At 51.9% G+C, this 14509-nt stretch overlaps 2 protein-coding genes across 2 annotated transcripts; one reads left to right on the forward strand and one right to left on the reverse strand.

Moving 5' to 3' along the window:
• Positions 1 to 216: 216 nt before the first annotated feature.
• Positions 217 to 2951, forward strand: Ppox (protoporphyrinogen oxidase). The gene is made up of 8 exons (XM_003740546.2): positions 217 to 342; positions 514 to 653; positions 776 to 857; positions 944 to 1325; positions 1438 to 1689; positions 1828 to 2060; positions 2174 to 2323; positions 2411 to 2951. Exons 2-8 carry the CDS (start codon positions 514 to 516, stop codon positions 2594 to 2596), a joined length of 1425 nt encoding a protein of 474 aa, XP_003740594.1. The 5' UTR covers positions 217 to 342; the 3' UTR covers positions 2597 to 2951.
• On the reverse strand, positions 2907 to 9151 carry LOC100908965 (tropomodulin). Its single transcript, XM_003740532.2, has 9 exons — positions 8778 to 9151; positions 6644 to 6758; positions 6395 to 6500; positions 4824 to 5024; positions 4546 to 4715; positions 4213 to 4455; positions 4006 to 4089; positions 3666 to 3789; positions 2907 to 3556 (listed from the first exon to the last, which is right to left on the reverse strand). The coding sequence occupies exons 1-9, from the start codon at positions 8912 to 8914 to the stop codon at positions 3522 to 3524; spliced, it is 1215 nt and encodes a 404-aa protein (XP_003740580.1). The 5' UTR covers positions 8915 to 9151; the 3' UTR covers positions 2907 to 3521.
• Between the last annotated feature and the right edge of the window lie 5358 nt (positions 9152 to 14509).

Below are 14509 nucleotides of genomic sequence, written 5' to 3' on the forward strand. Positions count from 1 at the left end.
TCGTTGCGGCTATGCACGTTTGCACGAGAAGTGACAAACGCGCTAACCACTCGACCACCCGTCGGTATAATAACCGTCCAGGGCGTTTCGAACTTTCGCGCGCTCCGCTCAGGTGATTTCTCTTACAGCTGTTCGACCGGTCAGTGGCACACCGGGGCCCTCCACAGGAGCCACAGGAGCAAGGTACTCAGAAAATTGAACGCGTTGAAGTGGTCATTGTACCCAGTACTCTCGAGATTCAAGTCTGTGATCCGCTAGAGCGATCTCTCCCTAATTGGCGAATCAATGCCACCACGGATAGTTCATCTCCGCGTCGGTTCGATTTGATAAGAAAAGCATAGTGTGAGGGTCCAACCGAAAACAATCGCTGTTCAACACGCTTTGGGTTGAAATTTCGAACGATCTTCATGCCATGCATTCCCTTTGACCGTGCCGAGCACGCTCGAGATAGAGACCCGATGCCGTGCCATAGTCGGAGCTCCGATTAGATTCTTGATGTGATTTTCCTCGCAGATGCCTCGATCCATGGTCGTCCTCGGCGGGGGAATCTCAGGGTTGGCCACGGTGTTCTACTTGACTCGTATACCCGCGATCAGACGCATCACCCTAGTGGACAAAAAAGCCCGCCTAGGCGGCTGGATTCAGAGTACGAGGTGAGTCGCTGAGCCAAAGATTCGACTTCGAATCCCCTCGCTCATTCCCGACATTCTAGCTCCTGTTGGTCCTGTTGGTGGAACCTGAGCGATTATTCTCTAATTCAATTTGCCGATTCAAGATATCCTTGCGGAACGGTGGACGAGCACGGACCGCACAGTATTCGTAGCGTCGGCCCGGCTGCCAAAAATACATTCACATTGGTAAGTTAGCATCAGCGAGTGTCAGGGTGAAGTTTGCATCCTGAGTGAGTAGGGGCCTCTAACCTGGAAATTCGAACAAAATCCAGATCGAGCAACTCGGTCTTGAAAAAGAGCTCATCCCAGTGGCACCGAATACTCTAAGAGGTCGTCTCATCTACTACGATAACGGGCTCCACTGGCTCCCGTCGACGTTCGGCGACCTCGTGAAGATCCGAAAGCCCTTCACGGTACCTCTGATCTTCCCCGTGGCGAGAGAAATCCTCCGAAAGCCTGAAGCGAGTGAAGATGAGAGCTTACACAGCTTCGTTCGCCGGCGCTTCAATGCTCAGCTCGCAGATTACGTCATCGACCCGATGTGCCGCGGTATCTGTGCTGGAGACTCGAAAGAGATCAGCGTGCGCTCCCTCCTACCACAGGCCTTCCACGCGGAGAAAATCTACGGATCCGTCGTGAGAGGCTTACAGAAAAGTGAGTCGGGTGATGAGATGATTCTCCTAGCGCTTACGTGTCTGTGAACGAGCATGAGTTCTGGAAGAAGGAAAATTCGCCCGAAACCCTCAAAGCAAAATCTTCTCCTCAGTGAGCGAAAACCCGAACCCCACCGGACTTGCCAAGAGGGCCCGAGACGAGAAATGGGGCGCCTTTTCGTTCCAGCAGGGTCTTCAAACGCTCATCGATAAATTGGTCGAGCACATCGGCAACGATCCACGCGTAACCATCTACGAAAACGAAGATAAAGTCCAGCTCTCTGAAGATAACGGGACTTTCACGGTCCGCTACGCCGGAGGTGAAACCGTAGCTGATCATCTTTTTGCCTGCGTCCCAGCGAAAGGTGATTTTCTTCGCTCAACTCTATTCGACTCATTCCGGAACTCGTTTCATTACGCAGTTGTGCGAAAGATCTCCATGTTACCATCGGGATGCACGGACTGGGGACGAGTAGAGATGACCCCGAGAATTTCTCCCGCAGCGCTTTCGAGGATGATGTCCCGAGTGGAGCCGAGCATGTCCACCGTGCTCCTCGAGATTCCCATAGCACATGTCGTGTCCTGCACTCTCGAGTTCCCCGGGCACCTTCTGAAACACAGAGCGTTCGGATACCTTGTACCGTCATCGCAGAAGAGCCGAGTGCTGGGAATGATTTTCGATAGCTGTTGCTTCCCCCAACACGACGGACAGTTCATCAAGAAAACTCGAGTCACGGTCGGTAACTTAATTTTTCGTTTCGAAACTGAGGTCTGAGCTCGGCTCGCATCAGATAGCAATCATTCGACAATGAACATTTGGACCTAATCCGAAGGATTCCCTTTCGCCAGTGTTTAATGGGCGGTCGGTGGTTCTCGGAGTATTTCGGGGACATAAAGCAAACGAACGAGGCTCTTTTCGCCGAAACCGCCCTGGAAGCGTGCAGGGATCATCTTGGAATCACGGCCAAACCTATCCGAGATCTCACGAATATACTGCCGGTGAGTTTCCCGTGCGGAGTTTCACGATATCGGATGCACTTGGGTCGATGTCTGCTAGGAACTCGCTCTAAGCTCTCATTCTTGCAGAATTGCATCCCCCAATACCAGGTGGGGCACTACAAGACAGTCGAGAAACTGAAGAGCATCATCGCCGAGCGGAAGCTGCAAATGAGTCTTTTGGGATCGTCGTACGAGGGACTCTCCGTGAACGATTGCATTTTGAACGCCAAGATCGCTGTTGACCGGCTGGTCGAAGAACAAAAAATAAACTGATTCCTCTAATCGGGCAGCTGGAGGATCTGTCCACTCAGGTTTTCCAATGAGCTCGAGCCGCCATTATGAATGGAAGCTCGTTGCAGCCATGATCCATGACCCGCTGAGACCGAGTCGAATTTGATCCTTGGACAGAAATTCGAGTCCAGGATGGTTTCCGAACGAGTGTTTTAGAGACGAGAGTCAGATTGAAAAAACGCTATAATAATCTAGATTATGCATCGATGTGATTTGCTCAGTGCCTCGAAACCATCCGATTGTTCCCCAGAAATGAGTCTCTTCTTGGCAGAATGAGACGATGAGCAATTACTGTCTCACATACTCTCTTTATTTGAATATAATATATATTACAGTAGAAGAAATATTTATGCTTTCTTGGAATAGGCATGTCTCTCGGATGAGAGGGTGGATAAAATTTTGATTTCCGTCAGTCGTCCCCGACTTCAAAACGCATACTCCAATGCAACTGACACAATCCGAATCTCGGGAACACCGGAGCAGCTGTCTCGTCCGCTAAAAAGGTCCGTATCGAGTACAGGGAATATCGTGATGTTCCTCTCGGAGATGCTCGATAAAGGTTCGGGTACATGTTACATAAAACAACTCAGGATCCGTCTTTCGGCCTCTCGAGTTTGCCGTTCTCTGCCGAAGCTCTGGCTGGAGTCGTTGCTCTTATCTAGACCGTCGCGAAAAGAGTACTCAGTCAGTGGAACAAATATCCTCGTCACCGAATCGGTATCTGATGGTGACGGCCTGACGTCCCGGAACGATGTGGTCCAATTTTTTCCGAAACTTGGATCCAGTTTCATTCCCACTGTGAGACCCGGATGAGGCAGCAACCGAGGACGCTGTAATCCTTCAAGCGCATCCCATCCATGTTTTTTTCGGCAAGCGTGGGTATCCCGTATCCAGGGCGCCCCCATATTTACTCTGTCTCCTGGCCGACTCGCACACGTCTCACTGGAATGGAATGAGTGGATTTCATGTAATCGTTCTAGATGAGCGTCCACTTCGCGAGAGCCATAGAACTAGCAAGTCGGGCTGGGGTCGGTTAACGCATATGACTCACATCGGTCGCGGTTTTCCTGAAGTTTCCTCGAGATTCTGACTCGAGCGTCTGCGACGGCCAGCTCCAATCCAATCGACAGGAGAGAGCGGTTTTCATCTACCAGTCGCGCGATTTCCATCTCAATCTGTGGAGTTTGAGAAAACGATAGGACTCCTCCTTGACTTTTGATTCATAGGAATTTTTCGAGCGACCAAGTCGTAAGCCGCGCGCGTGCGTCATGCGATCGAAAGAGAGAACCTTCCTTGCAAGAGGGTACGCCCGTGAGCGGCTACACTTGAATTTTTTTGCGGGAAGCTAATGATTTTATGAGTTGTCAAGGCGTCTTCATGGCCTCCCTCACCTTATTGCCGAGAATCGAAGGCCGTTGGTTTGCTGCACGAATCTCAGTGATGACGTTGTTCTGGAGCGCAGCCTCAATGATGTTCTAGAAGAGAAAACTCGCTCATTGAACGTACAAATATCGTCTGACTGTAAAACTGCCTCCGGAGCTACACCTGGCGTCGCATCTATGGGTGATCTGTGTCGTCTTTCGATTCGGAGGACTCACCTTGAGCATATTGCCGGATATGTAGTTGGACTCCACATTGAGGATCTTCAAGGTTTTGTATTCTTTCAGAGCCTCGACCAACATTTCCGCGGTCGAGTCAGTGAGGTTGACGTTGGCGAGAGATAGCGACTTGAGGTTTGTGTTGCGCTTGAGCCCATCGAATAGTGTTTTGAAATCCTCTCTCTTGGCCGTCCGGATGTTGTTCCAATTGAGCTCTTCTATATCGTCGTCGTCATTGTAGACCTTCGGAGAAGTAGAGGCTCGGTGAGATTGGGAAATTAGGTAATTCTTCTTCTCCCTGTCGACACTGTCGCTTCGAACGCTGGTGCCTACCTTCTGTGCGGTTTTCGAAGTATCCGTCGCATTGTCGGGCAGGAGAGGCACGGGCTTAGGCATCGAAGCTTTCACGAGGGACTCGAATGTGGTTCCATCGAGTTGTCCCTTGTTCTGGATCGAGGCGTGGTACTGTTCTTGCGAAATCATGCTGTGAAGCCCCAGGATCGCTTTACCGAGAAAGGGAACGCCACGTGAGGACCCAAGGAACCGATATTCGGTCACATTTTTAAGCGGTCAGATGAGTGAATGAATAGGGCGGAATCATCGCTACCAACCTGCGAAATCTACGAGTTCCGCGGGCGTCGCCTTCTGTAGAGCTTTCTCGGACTCGTCGTCAAGGTCCAACTCGACAGCGATATCGTCTTGAGCCAATTTCGGTTTGACGACTTCGGGAGCTTGCCAAATTTTCCCTCGCTTGATACCGGCTTCGAAGGGTTTGAACTCCGGCCAGTCTTCCTGCTCCTTAGCGTATTGTTCTGGAATCAGAAAATACATCGTTCGCATGGCTTCGCGAGAAAATTCCTCCGGGAGCATCTCCTGCGAGGTTCCTCGCCTCTCTGTTACGGCATCGCATGTGACTAAGATCTGAGGCAGAGCGTCTCGCGCCATTGACTCGCTTCACGGGCGAGCCGGCCGGGCCGTCCGCACTGAACCATGGGAGTTCAACAGAGATACCTCGGGAGATAATCGAGCAGCCAGGGCCATCCGGTCGGCACACAGATCGGCCAGGCAAAACGAGCAAGGGAATTGAATTTCTATGAGGAATCGTTCCAAGCGACCACGGATGGAAGGAGGACGGCAAGGAGCGAAATATTGTTCCCCAAATGCGGATACCACTGCTCTCTTATGAAAAGCTCGACAGACTGACAGAATTCATCGAATCTCCTGAATCGGATACGGCATCTGTACCCTGGGAGAGAACTCGGCTTCGTGTACTACGAGAGCTCAACCTTCATGAGGGATATGACCGGCGATCGCAAGCTGAGCTGAGCAGATAGAGGTAAGCACTAATAGCTTCGCGGAAACCTTCCTTATATACAAAGCAAAAAATTCCAGCTGAATGAGCCTTGCCAAGCGAGCGGAGTTCCGGTACATCGAAGATCATACATAGGTACGGTTCCATCTACCGATTCGGTCCGAAACGAGCATAGAATCCGACATGGAGTTTCAGGAGAATCCGATCTCAAGGAAATGTAATTTTCCGACGAGTTTCGAGGACGAGCCGATACCCCGCTCTCGAAGCGAAAGAGGCCTCCAGAATATTCCGACTCGAGAGCCGATATTGACAGCGATGCTTGTTTTGACGGAAGACAAAACAAGCCTTTCGTGTCTGAGGCTTTGAAACATTGCCTCGAGACTCTCCGAAAGCAGTCGGAGCTCAAAAGCCATCCGGAGATTCTGGGTCAGTTCCTCGTCGCTCTGGCCGAACCTTGCATACTCGGACAAAGATACTCGAGTACCTATTTCAGGGGACCCCGGCGGACAAACGGAACTGACTGACTGAGTCGAGTGAATGAATGGATGACAGGTTCCGTAGCGAGAGGAAGGTCTGACGACAAGACCATTGATCAGCTTGACAAAATCGGTTCAATAGGTCCGCACACTTCCTCATTTCAACCGTTTCAAATCATCTGAATGCGTAGATTAGGTACCTTCGAAGCCAAGCGGGCTGCCCGTTGAATACCTCCTCGGTCAATCATCTGTCTTCGGAATAGGAATTGTGCTTGACCAAGCGGAAATGTCAATCTGACTCAGTTAGTCTAACCAATCATGGCCCGGCCGAATGGGTCTGCGGTATGTTCTACCGCATCGCCTGGACCTACAGTGAGAAATAAGATTCACTCACCCAGGTAGGTGAGCAGTTTCTTGCGATTCAAGGGTCCTGTGGGTGCTTTGCTGGTTTGATTCTTGCATCGTTCACTAGGAGGAATGAGAGGATCGTCGGGATCGACCTGAAATGTCGGAGTCTCATCCATTATAGGCGAATCTTACTTCGGAAATGCGAGAGCTGTTCGCGGGAAAAGCGCCTCAAAAATATGTATCGGAGAAGCCACTTTCCCCCTCAGGAGGGCGAATTCTCCAGTAAAGTGCTTACCATTCCCACAAGCTGCTCCAGCTCGCTCTCATTGAGTTGCGAGAGCAATTCATCTATATCCATCTCGCTGTATTTGCGAATCATGTCATTCTTCATAGCTTCGGCCATGGCGATGCTGACAAAAAAAAATCGTCAAGGAGACAATTCATCCACTGGATGCCCGAGAAAGCTCCTCGATTGCGAGGACATCCATTCATTGTCCAGAAGCTGACAATTTACGGAACAATTTGTGGTCGATAAGGGGTAAGTCCAACTTGCTGAGAAGGATTTGGCAAATAAAGGTATAAACTTTCAAAATGAGCGGCACTTCATATCTCGGCGGATTGAGGGTGAATCGGAGGATTCGGACCGATGACGGTTCTCCGAGGTCGACCATCCACGGCTTGAACTCCATCAGTCTCGAGTTGTTCCCCGCCCCAGAGACGTCCCCACCCCACTGCGAGAGGGAGGCGTCACAGGACCTGGAGAGAGCGCATCTGCACACGACAATTTGCGCGCTCTTATTACAGGGGGATTCGTCAATTCCAGAAAAACACCTGGGAACTCCAGAAAAGCATCGCGAAAATCCCGCGAGAAGATTATCCGAGCGAAAACACTTCGGGCGAATCCTCCCAGATGCTCGAATGGAGATGGCGGCACCATGTCGACGATTTGCTGGTGCTGCTGACCGGCGACAATTGCAAGTTGGAAAGTGTGCGGTCTCGCTTTCAGTCTCATCTCGATGCCGACGACCCGATCTGTGAAAACATTGTTCAATCGCTCATTTGGGGCGATTGCCCATCCTATTCAGGAATCTCACGTCACGAGTCTCGGCCGGGGTCTGCATATAGGACTGCAAACTACGGCCAGAATCCCGGATGGGGCAGCTCAAGTCGTGGTGTGAGCGCTACAGAGACAGAGCTCTGACTCCCGAGAGGAAGAGAAGATCGGAAACCCCCTCGGCGAGACATCCCGATTCTCGGAACTGATGAAAGCCGCTCGCGAAGTCCACAAGAGTTCTGGGGTCGGCGAGATCGATTTTTTACTGAGGTATCAACCATCTCTTGCAAATAAGTTATTCTCTCTCAAATAAACTATCACATGAAAGCCGATGATGGCGTTTTGCTTTCGGACGTGAAACGTCGAGGGCATCGAGCGCTCTCAAGTCTGTGGCGCAACGCCTGTGGTCGATGAAGATTGAAGCGAGAAGTATAGCGTCCTCACGCGTTCTCCGTATTCAGAGCGCGAGTTCGTTCTCAACAGGCTCTCGCGACAGCGTTGTAGCTCTTATGAGTCCCTCATTCGAGTCGAAGAGCTTCGACCTCGCCGATATATAGACGGTTTATTTCTGACAGCACTCGTCATGGCGAAAGAAAACATTTTGTGACAGGCCTCGGAGACGGTGCGCGCGATTCTCGCTCGGGCGCTCAAAAACTCTCCGTCTTAAAAATCAATCAGATGTTCTGGATTCGTATCGAGAGCGATCCCGTCTCGCGGGGAAATGAACGAAAACGTTCCGGGAGGAACTTCCTTGTTTCTGAACATCGGAGCTCCGAATCGAAACCATGGGCTCATGTGTTCCGGAGCCTTTTGGGGATAATGAGAATGTAACGCGAGTTTCAGGTGATTCTGCCCGACTCAGAGAGTAATTTTGGCAATCTGGTCCTGTGTTGTTATGCAACCTGACCGATTCTTCTTCCAGCAGAAACAATCTGGCCGACTGTTCTCTACCGGGTGCTCCGCTGTCTATCAACGTGGACCTCTATCTGAATTCATCTGGCAGCACCTCCAACGAAGCCGATCTCGGCTTCATTTTTACCTCTGCCGAATTCTTCAACCCAACTGTCGCCTGTTTTTAGTCTTCTACGTCTCTAGAGCATCGTCCGTTCGGGGAAAGAGTGGAAAAGGCCGACAGGATAGCGAATTTTTCAAACGCAGCCAGCACTTCCCGTTAAGCATAAGCAGGTCGATCTCTTTCTTCGGAATCCAAGCCCGCAACGAATCCCTAACTTGTTGGGCGGATCTGGCGACAGGCGAGCACGGTACGGTTTCCCTTCGATAAGAGCTCGTTCGCACCCGTCTCTGGACTTTTATATCTCCACGGGCGTTCCGCAGCCACACCCACACCCGAAAACCTCCGTATCGGAATACTCACGCCGGTCTCTCCGAGAGCTGTATGAAAGAGCTCTTTCTTCTGCCATCGCGGGACGCATCGGAAGACGAAGTGGATACCCTGGTGGTTACCTTCGTCGTCCTCTTATGAGTTGTCGTTTTAACGCTCAGGACACTCATCTTGGAACCCTTTAGAGTTAACTCTTCGGACGACCCGTGTCTGTGTCACCGACGTTTATCCCAGAGCACACTCAGTTTCCACGTATCCGGTAGCGAATCACTCTCAGAAATCAATCCAGACACTGGAGGAACAAAGAACTCCCGGGTGAATCTCCACCGGAAAGGTTCGACTCCCCACCAAAACACAATGTTGTCCGTTCACAGGCAGCACTAGTCTTGCTCAGATCGACACCGATGCTCTTCGGAACCAAACAAACTCATGTCTCAGACTCAGAGGCCCCGGGAGAGGCGGTCGAGAGCCCTTTCGCCGGCACCTTAAGGAAGATTGAAGCGGGAACGCGCAGCTCACTCGGTTCCTGTGCCCAGCCAGCCGAGCAGTCAGTCGCGCGAGCTGACACAGACAGACTGAGAACGTCGAACGTTCTCACAGTCTGCTCGAACCTTTTAGCCCCGAACGGGGTAGTACTTCGACATGCGAGCAACCTGTACGCTGCGAAGTACTGACGAATTTGTCCTCACGGAGCGATGCAAATGACGAAGATGCGGCAATTTTCTTGGGCTGTTGGGGAAGGGGGAAACGGAACTCTTATCCACAAATGGATTGGGGGAGAGAACCCTGGTCCACACCGAGGAGACTTCACCCAATATCATTGACCCAATAGGTGGAACTCTTTTCCACTGCATTGACCCTCTCGCTGTTTACACTCGAGAGTGTTTACAGTGAGTTCCACATGTCGATCGCCTAGGATGTTTTTAACCAGGTGACGGAGAATATCCGACCCGAAAACACGCCTCGCTTTTGTCGTCACTCTCGGCTCGCGGTCCGTACTCGAGGTTCCTGTCGTCACGGGGGTAGGTTTCCATTGATGAGACAGCGCCGAGTGGGTCAGCGGCGAGAGTTGGTCATTCAAAAGCGCGTCATTACCGCGCCGAGAAGAGCTTGGTCTTCGCTTCTCAGGCGCTCGGACTGTCAATTACCCATTCAAGATTCCGGCCGCTTCTGAAGCGTATCATCCCGTCGAAACTAGATCATGGGGACAATTTTCCTCCGTCACCGGAGCCGAGTCGCGATGGAGCGATCATTGAATTTCATTGACGAAAAGATGGATTCCTGCTAATCCTCCGAACGCCTCGTTGGCTAATGGCGTGAGGTAACCGCGTAGGTTTGAGAGAATACAAAGAAGAAAAAAGCGAATGCACCCAGCGAGAGAGTTCATCGCACAGGGCGATATTAAGGTCATCACAACCCTGCGACAAGCCGCGAGCAATGCCAAGCGTTGCGCAAGATCTGCACAACGGGACCCTCGCGCCGATAAGCTCAGACAGACCCCGACTGATCTTCGAATTTCGTCCTCGAAGCTCGAAAGTGGGGCCGCAACCTCGATCCTCATTCCCAGATCTTATCCACGGATCAGAACCTTGGCGAGAGTCGCGGGAGAAATCGTCAGAAAACCGATATCGTACAAATTCTATCAGAATCTGATGATACATGGAGATGAGACGAGCCATCCGGCCTTCCCCGGAAGCTTCAATGTCATCGTCAAGGCTTCCGTCTCGGTGGTGCCATAAAGAGATCGCAAAACTGTGCTGGTAAGCAAGGGTCTCGGACAGAAAGATCAGACGTGCTTGATGTCTTGCATAAAATAGAGACGATCTAAGTGAAGAGAATGATTGAAGCACACTCGAGAAACAGTGTCTTCCCAGAGCTTTGACGTCATAGTTCTCCACTCGTTGAGCTGTCGCGTAGTCGTACGGCCCTCGATCTGTCGGCTCGGCCACAGCAGACGTTCGCAAACTTCTAGAAACACAACAACATCGCCGTAGAAAGGTCGTCGGAGAATTCCAGCCATTCCTCTCCGAGCAGCTGACTGGGACATCCATCAATCATGCCGACCGGTGCACGGACGGGATTTCGTAATCACCGCGAATCTCCACTATGCTCCCAAAACGCTTCCCACGAAAAGAACATTCCCTCCGACTTCCACAAGCTCTCTGAGACGGGAGAGAATCTGGGCGATTCAATGCCGAACACGGACGTCGAGTACGTCTTGGCGGGAGCTCGTCTGATCCCGTGCGTTCAGTATCGCGTATCTCTTGCAGGACGGATCCGTCGGCCGTCGCGACCGGCGTCGACTGAAGAGCGAGCCGAGACGAAGCTGGATACCTCTTCCAGCCGATTGCGAGAGCTTTCCGACCGTAGGACTATCGTCAAAGACTCTCGACAGCTTCCATGCGCAAGCAAGCCATCTTTCGACCGCGAAACCTCCGAATGATTCGCCCATTGATGGACGCCATCAACAGTGAAGCGCCGGCACAATCCATTCGACAGCGAACGATTCTCATCGAAGCCCCGAGTAGAATCGAGTTCGCTTCGTCGAGAATGTCTCGCCTGTTGTGCGCACTTTGGCAACGCGGAGAGTTCATCAACCTCTGTGTCGGCTTTCCCGATCATCTGAGCTCGCCGCAGAGGGCTAGCCTGGCCTAGTTCCGTTCTGTGGCTTTCCACACCTCTCAGTTCAGAAATAGTTTTAGCAACCGAACCAGTAAGGCAAAGGTTAAGGGAAAGCAGGAACGGAGGAGAAACTGGTGCGAGAATCTATCGGATAATCCCCGCACACCCTATAAGAGAGGAATATAATTGCACCGTTCCATGGGTGCGGCGTATGAGCGGGAATCGGAGCTAATTGTCGACGCTGCCTCTCATCAGAGACCTTCAATAGACGCTGTACGATATCGTACGATGCGGTGAATGGCATCCTGCGCTCGATCGTTATCGTAGGGGGATGCCCTCTTGACTCATTCATTGTCAGGGTGGACAGCGAGGACCATCCCGAAGAGAAGGGTGTAAGGGACTCGATAAGAAAACCGATGAGGGTACAACCGCAGTCGCGGCGCTAGATTATGCAACGACTGGACGAATCACGAACTGCAGACAAGTCGCATACATCGTAGATTGTTTCCGATTATTCGTGGGCGTCGGAGTTTCGAGAAAGCCCTCGTGACCCTCACGCACGATCCAGAGCTTGGCTGCTGACCAGAATTTTTCGATTCGCACATAGCAAGGAGGCCCATGCTGAATTCTGAAGATTACAAAAGGAGTGTCCTTGGAGAGAAAAGAATTAGCGAAAATCAGAGACTTCATAGGCAGACAGCTTCAAGGCTCTCCTGCGTTACAAACGGTGCAGTCGTTATCGCTGTCGCCGTGAAAGCGAGAGCTCGACTTCAAACTTGCTGACCTAGTCTTCGAGAGTCGATGGCCGCATTGACAATCCCTAAATAGACGCCGAGACGGATTGTAGACCAATGAACCAGGGAGAAAGTTCGAAGAGCTCAGCTCTTGTCGGAATATGGCCTGCAACATGTGAATTATTCGCTGATCAGGCGAGACGTGAGCCTATGGCATGATGCCTCAATCGTCCGACAAGCACCGCAGGTTATCTCATTCTGGATCGGAGCACCAAATCGTAAACCCGAGAACGAGATACCGACGGCAGAAGAAAATTCTGAGCAGAATTCCTCCAACCGAGAGCTTCTCGATGGTGACAATTCCGATTCTCGCATAGACACGGCGGTCTTCCGGGAGAACCCATCTCAATCCCGGACCATCCCATGAATCACAATGGAGTCATGCTCAGGAAGAGCTTAAGCGATCTTTGTCGAATGTTGACAGAAACGCGGACGGTAGCGAATGAGCACCGTTCGCAAACAATGGGAGTGTCGCGTCTTCGCGGCATCTGATCCAAGTTCGCGTCTGACCTCAACCATGACGAAATCCTCCAGCGTCACTCATGATTCTGCCCTAAACTTCCCGCAGCTCTCAGCACGCTGGTCAACCGACTCGGTCTACCTCAGAGCGAAAAAATACCTAGGTGCGTACCGAGCTCGGTACTGGTCACGGATCGTGAGTCATTATCGCCGAGATATCTGAGTAATCAATTCTAGTCATTCCTCTCGGGTCTATGTAAAGCTTCACGGACTCGCAGCTACAGGATCGGGAATCGATTTTCCGCCGGGCACAAAATTCCGCGGAAACAGAGAATTTCTCCACCGGCAAAAACCCATCGAGCAAAGCCCATCGAGCATTTCTGGTGGCTGGTGGTACAAAAGCCTTCATCAAGGCTGAGCGAGCCCTGCGCCGGCTTCAATGGACTGGGTGAGGGAGGGAGCGAACGAAGAGACGAACGAACATCACCATTATCATTCTGGCGGGTCCATGTTTCCAAATATTATTTTCCGAGTCGGCATTATCCTTTCTCTACTCATGACACCTGCTTTCCGCGGGGAATTCGGTCCGCGACGGGAGACCACTCAATGCGAGGTGTAGCCTTCTCGCGGAGACCGTCCCCCATGGGGTTTCCCGAGAGCGCACCCGCGGCCCACGAAGAATATGTGTTCCCGGGAGGCGCACGTCGGGAGCAGTCGAATTGAGTATTGTCTATCGGAGGAGGCGCTTCTACGGTCACGAACGATGTCGAAACAGGTTTCTGATGCTCGACTAGCCGCTTATCCAAACTCACCTTGTTGGAATGTGGGGATCACAGAAGGGTTCAGAACTCCCGAAGTTTTCACCGAGAAACGCTTGTGCAGAGCTCGCGTGGAATGTTTTCCTCTCAACTCCAATGTCACACCCTGAGAGAGAGAGGAGCTTCCGTACGGCGACGAGGCGTTATTCAGTCAGACACCCGGACAGGCACGATGACGGCGACCACTGCGGACCGTCGACTCCTAAAGTCCCCTTCTCTCGGTATTTCTCTCCACAAGAACAGCACAGAGGGTTTGGTGGATTGTGATGGTGTCTGTGTTTACAACACGCCCTGCTCCTCACTTGCCGTCAGCGGCGGCGCTCCTGTGTCCGCCTGCAAAGTATGGAGCTCTATGGAGCGCCAAAATCCGTCGTGGATGGCGCGAAAATTCGAATGCGCTCCGATCAGCTCCGATGAGCCGGGGTAGTCCACTCCTTCGCGGTTCGACTTCGTCTTTTCTTGACTCTGAAATCGGGCCCGATCGACTGCCGATCGCTCTCGGGATTCCAAAAGGCGAGTTCGGGAGCGGTCATCATTTCTGTATCTAGCTAGGCGGAGTTGCCCGCGCGGGGAGAATTCTGTGGGGAAAGCGAAGTCCCGCTTTGTTGAAGTGGCTCGTTTCCATGCTGCAGATCAGGAGGATGCGCGATCCAGATGCCCACATAGTATACGAGAATTAGATTTCTTAGACAGATATCGTTGATGAACAGGTTTCTGACGGGAGCTCGCTATGTATGTGCAAAGATGGTGAGCCTCCTCGCCGCTGGGCAGAATCAACTGGGACTCACGAACATCCTCCGAGCCGTAATCGACGCGAGAGTATACCGAGAATCGTCAATCACCTGGGACGGAGCCCACCCTGGCGAGGAATACGGTAGTGTCGTGGACTGTCGAAAGGGGTGAGGGGTGAAGAAGCAAGGGGGCACTATGTATGAGTCGAGCGGATCTTGTTACGATAGCCATACCGGAGACCGTATCGGTCTGTCAGCGCAATCCGGAGAACAGTGGCGTACGCAGGATTTTTCTTGGGGGGGGGCTAGATCGGGTCTCCGCATGGGGCTGAAATCCAATA

This window comes from Galendromus occidentalis, unplaced genomic scaffold, assembly GCF_000255335.2.
Source record: "Galendromus occidentalis unplaced genomic scaffold, Mocc_1.1 scf7180000077006, whole genome shotgun sequence".
Taxonomy (NCBI): Eukaryota; Metazoa; Arthropoda; class Arachnida; order Mesostigmata; family Phytoseiidae; genus Galendromus; species Galendromus occidentalis.

What these genes read in the sequence shown, in the direction of transcription:
- Ppox (XM_003740546.2), top strand. Translation starts at nt 514, where the DNA reads ATGCCTCGATCCATGGTCGTCCTCGGCGGGGGAATCTCAGGGTTGGCC. An exon ending in CCAAAAATACATTCACATTG is followed by an intron (nt 858 to 943) that starts GTAAGTTAGCAT and finishes AACAAAATCCAG; the next exon opens with ATCGAGCAACTCGGTCTTGA. An exon ending in TCAAGAAAACTCGAGTCACG is followed by an intron (nt 2,061 to 2,173) that starts GTCGGTAACTTA and finishes CCCTTTCGCCAG; the next exon opens with TGTTTAATGGGCGGTCGGTG.
- LOC100908965 (XM_003740532.2), bottom strand. Translation starts at nt 8,914, where the DNA reads ATGAGTGTCCTGAGCGTTAAAACGACAACTCATAAGAGGACGACGAAG. An exon ending in TGGAGCAGCTTGTGGGAATG is followed by an intron (nt 6,501 to 6,643) that starts GTAAGCACTTTA and finishes CCGACATTTCAG; the next exon opens with GTCGATCCCGACGATCCTCT. An exon ending in GAAACTGCTCACCTACCTGG is followed by an intron (nt 5,025 to 6,394) that starts GTGAGTGAATCT and finishes TTCTGATTCCAG; the next exon opens with AACAATACGCTAAGGAGCAG.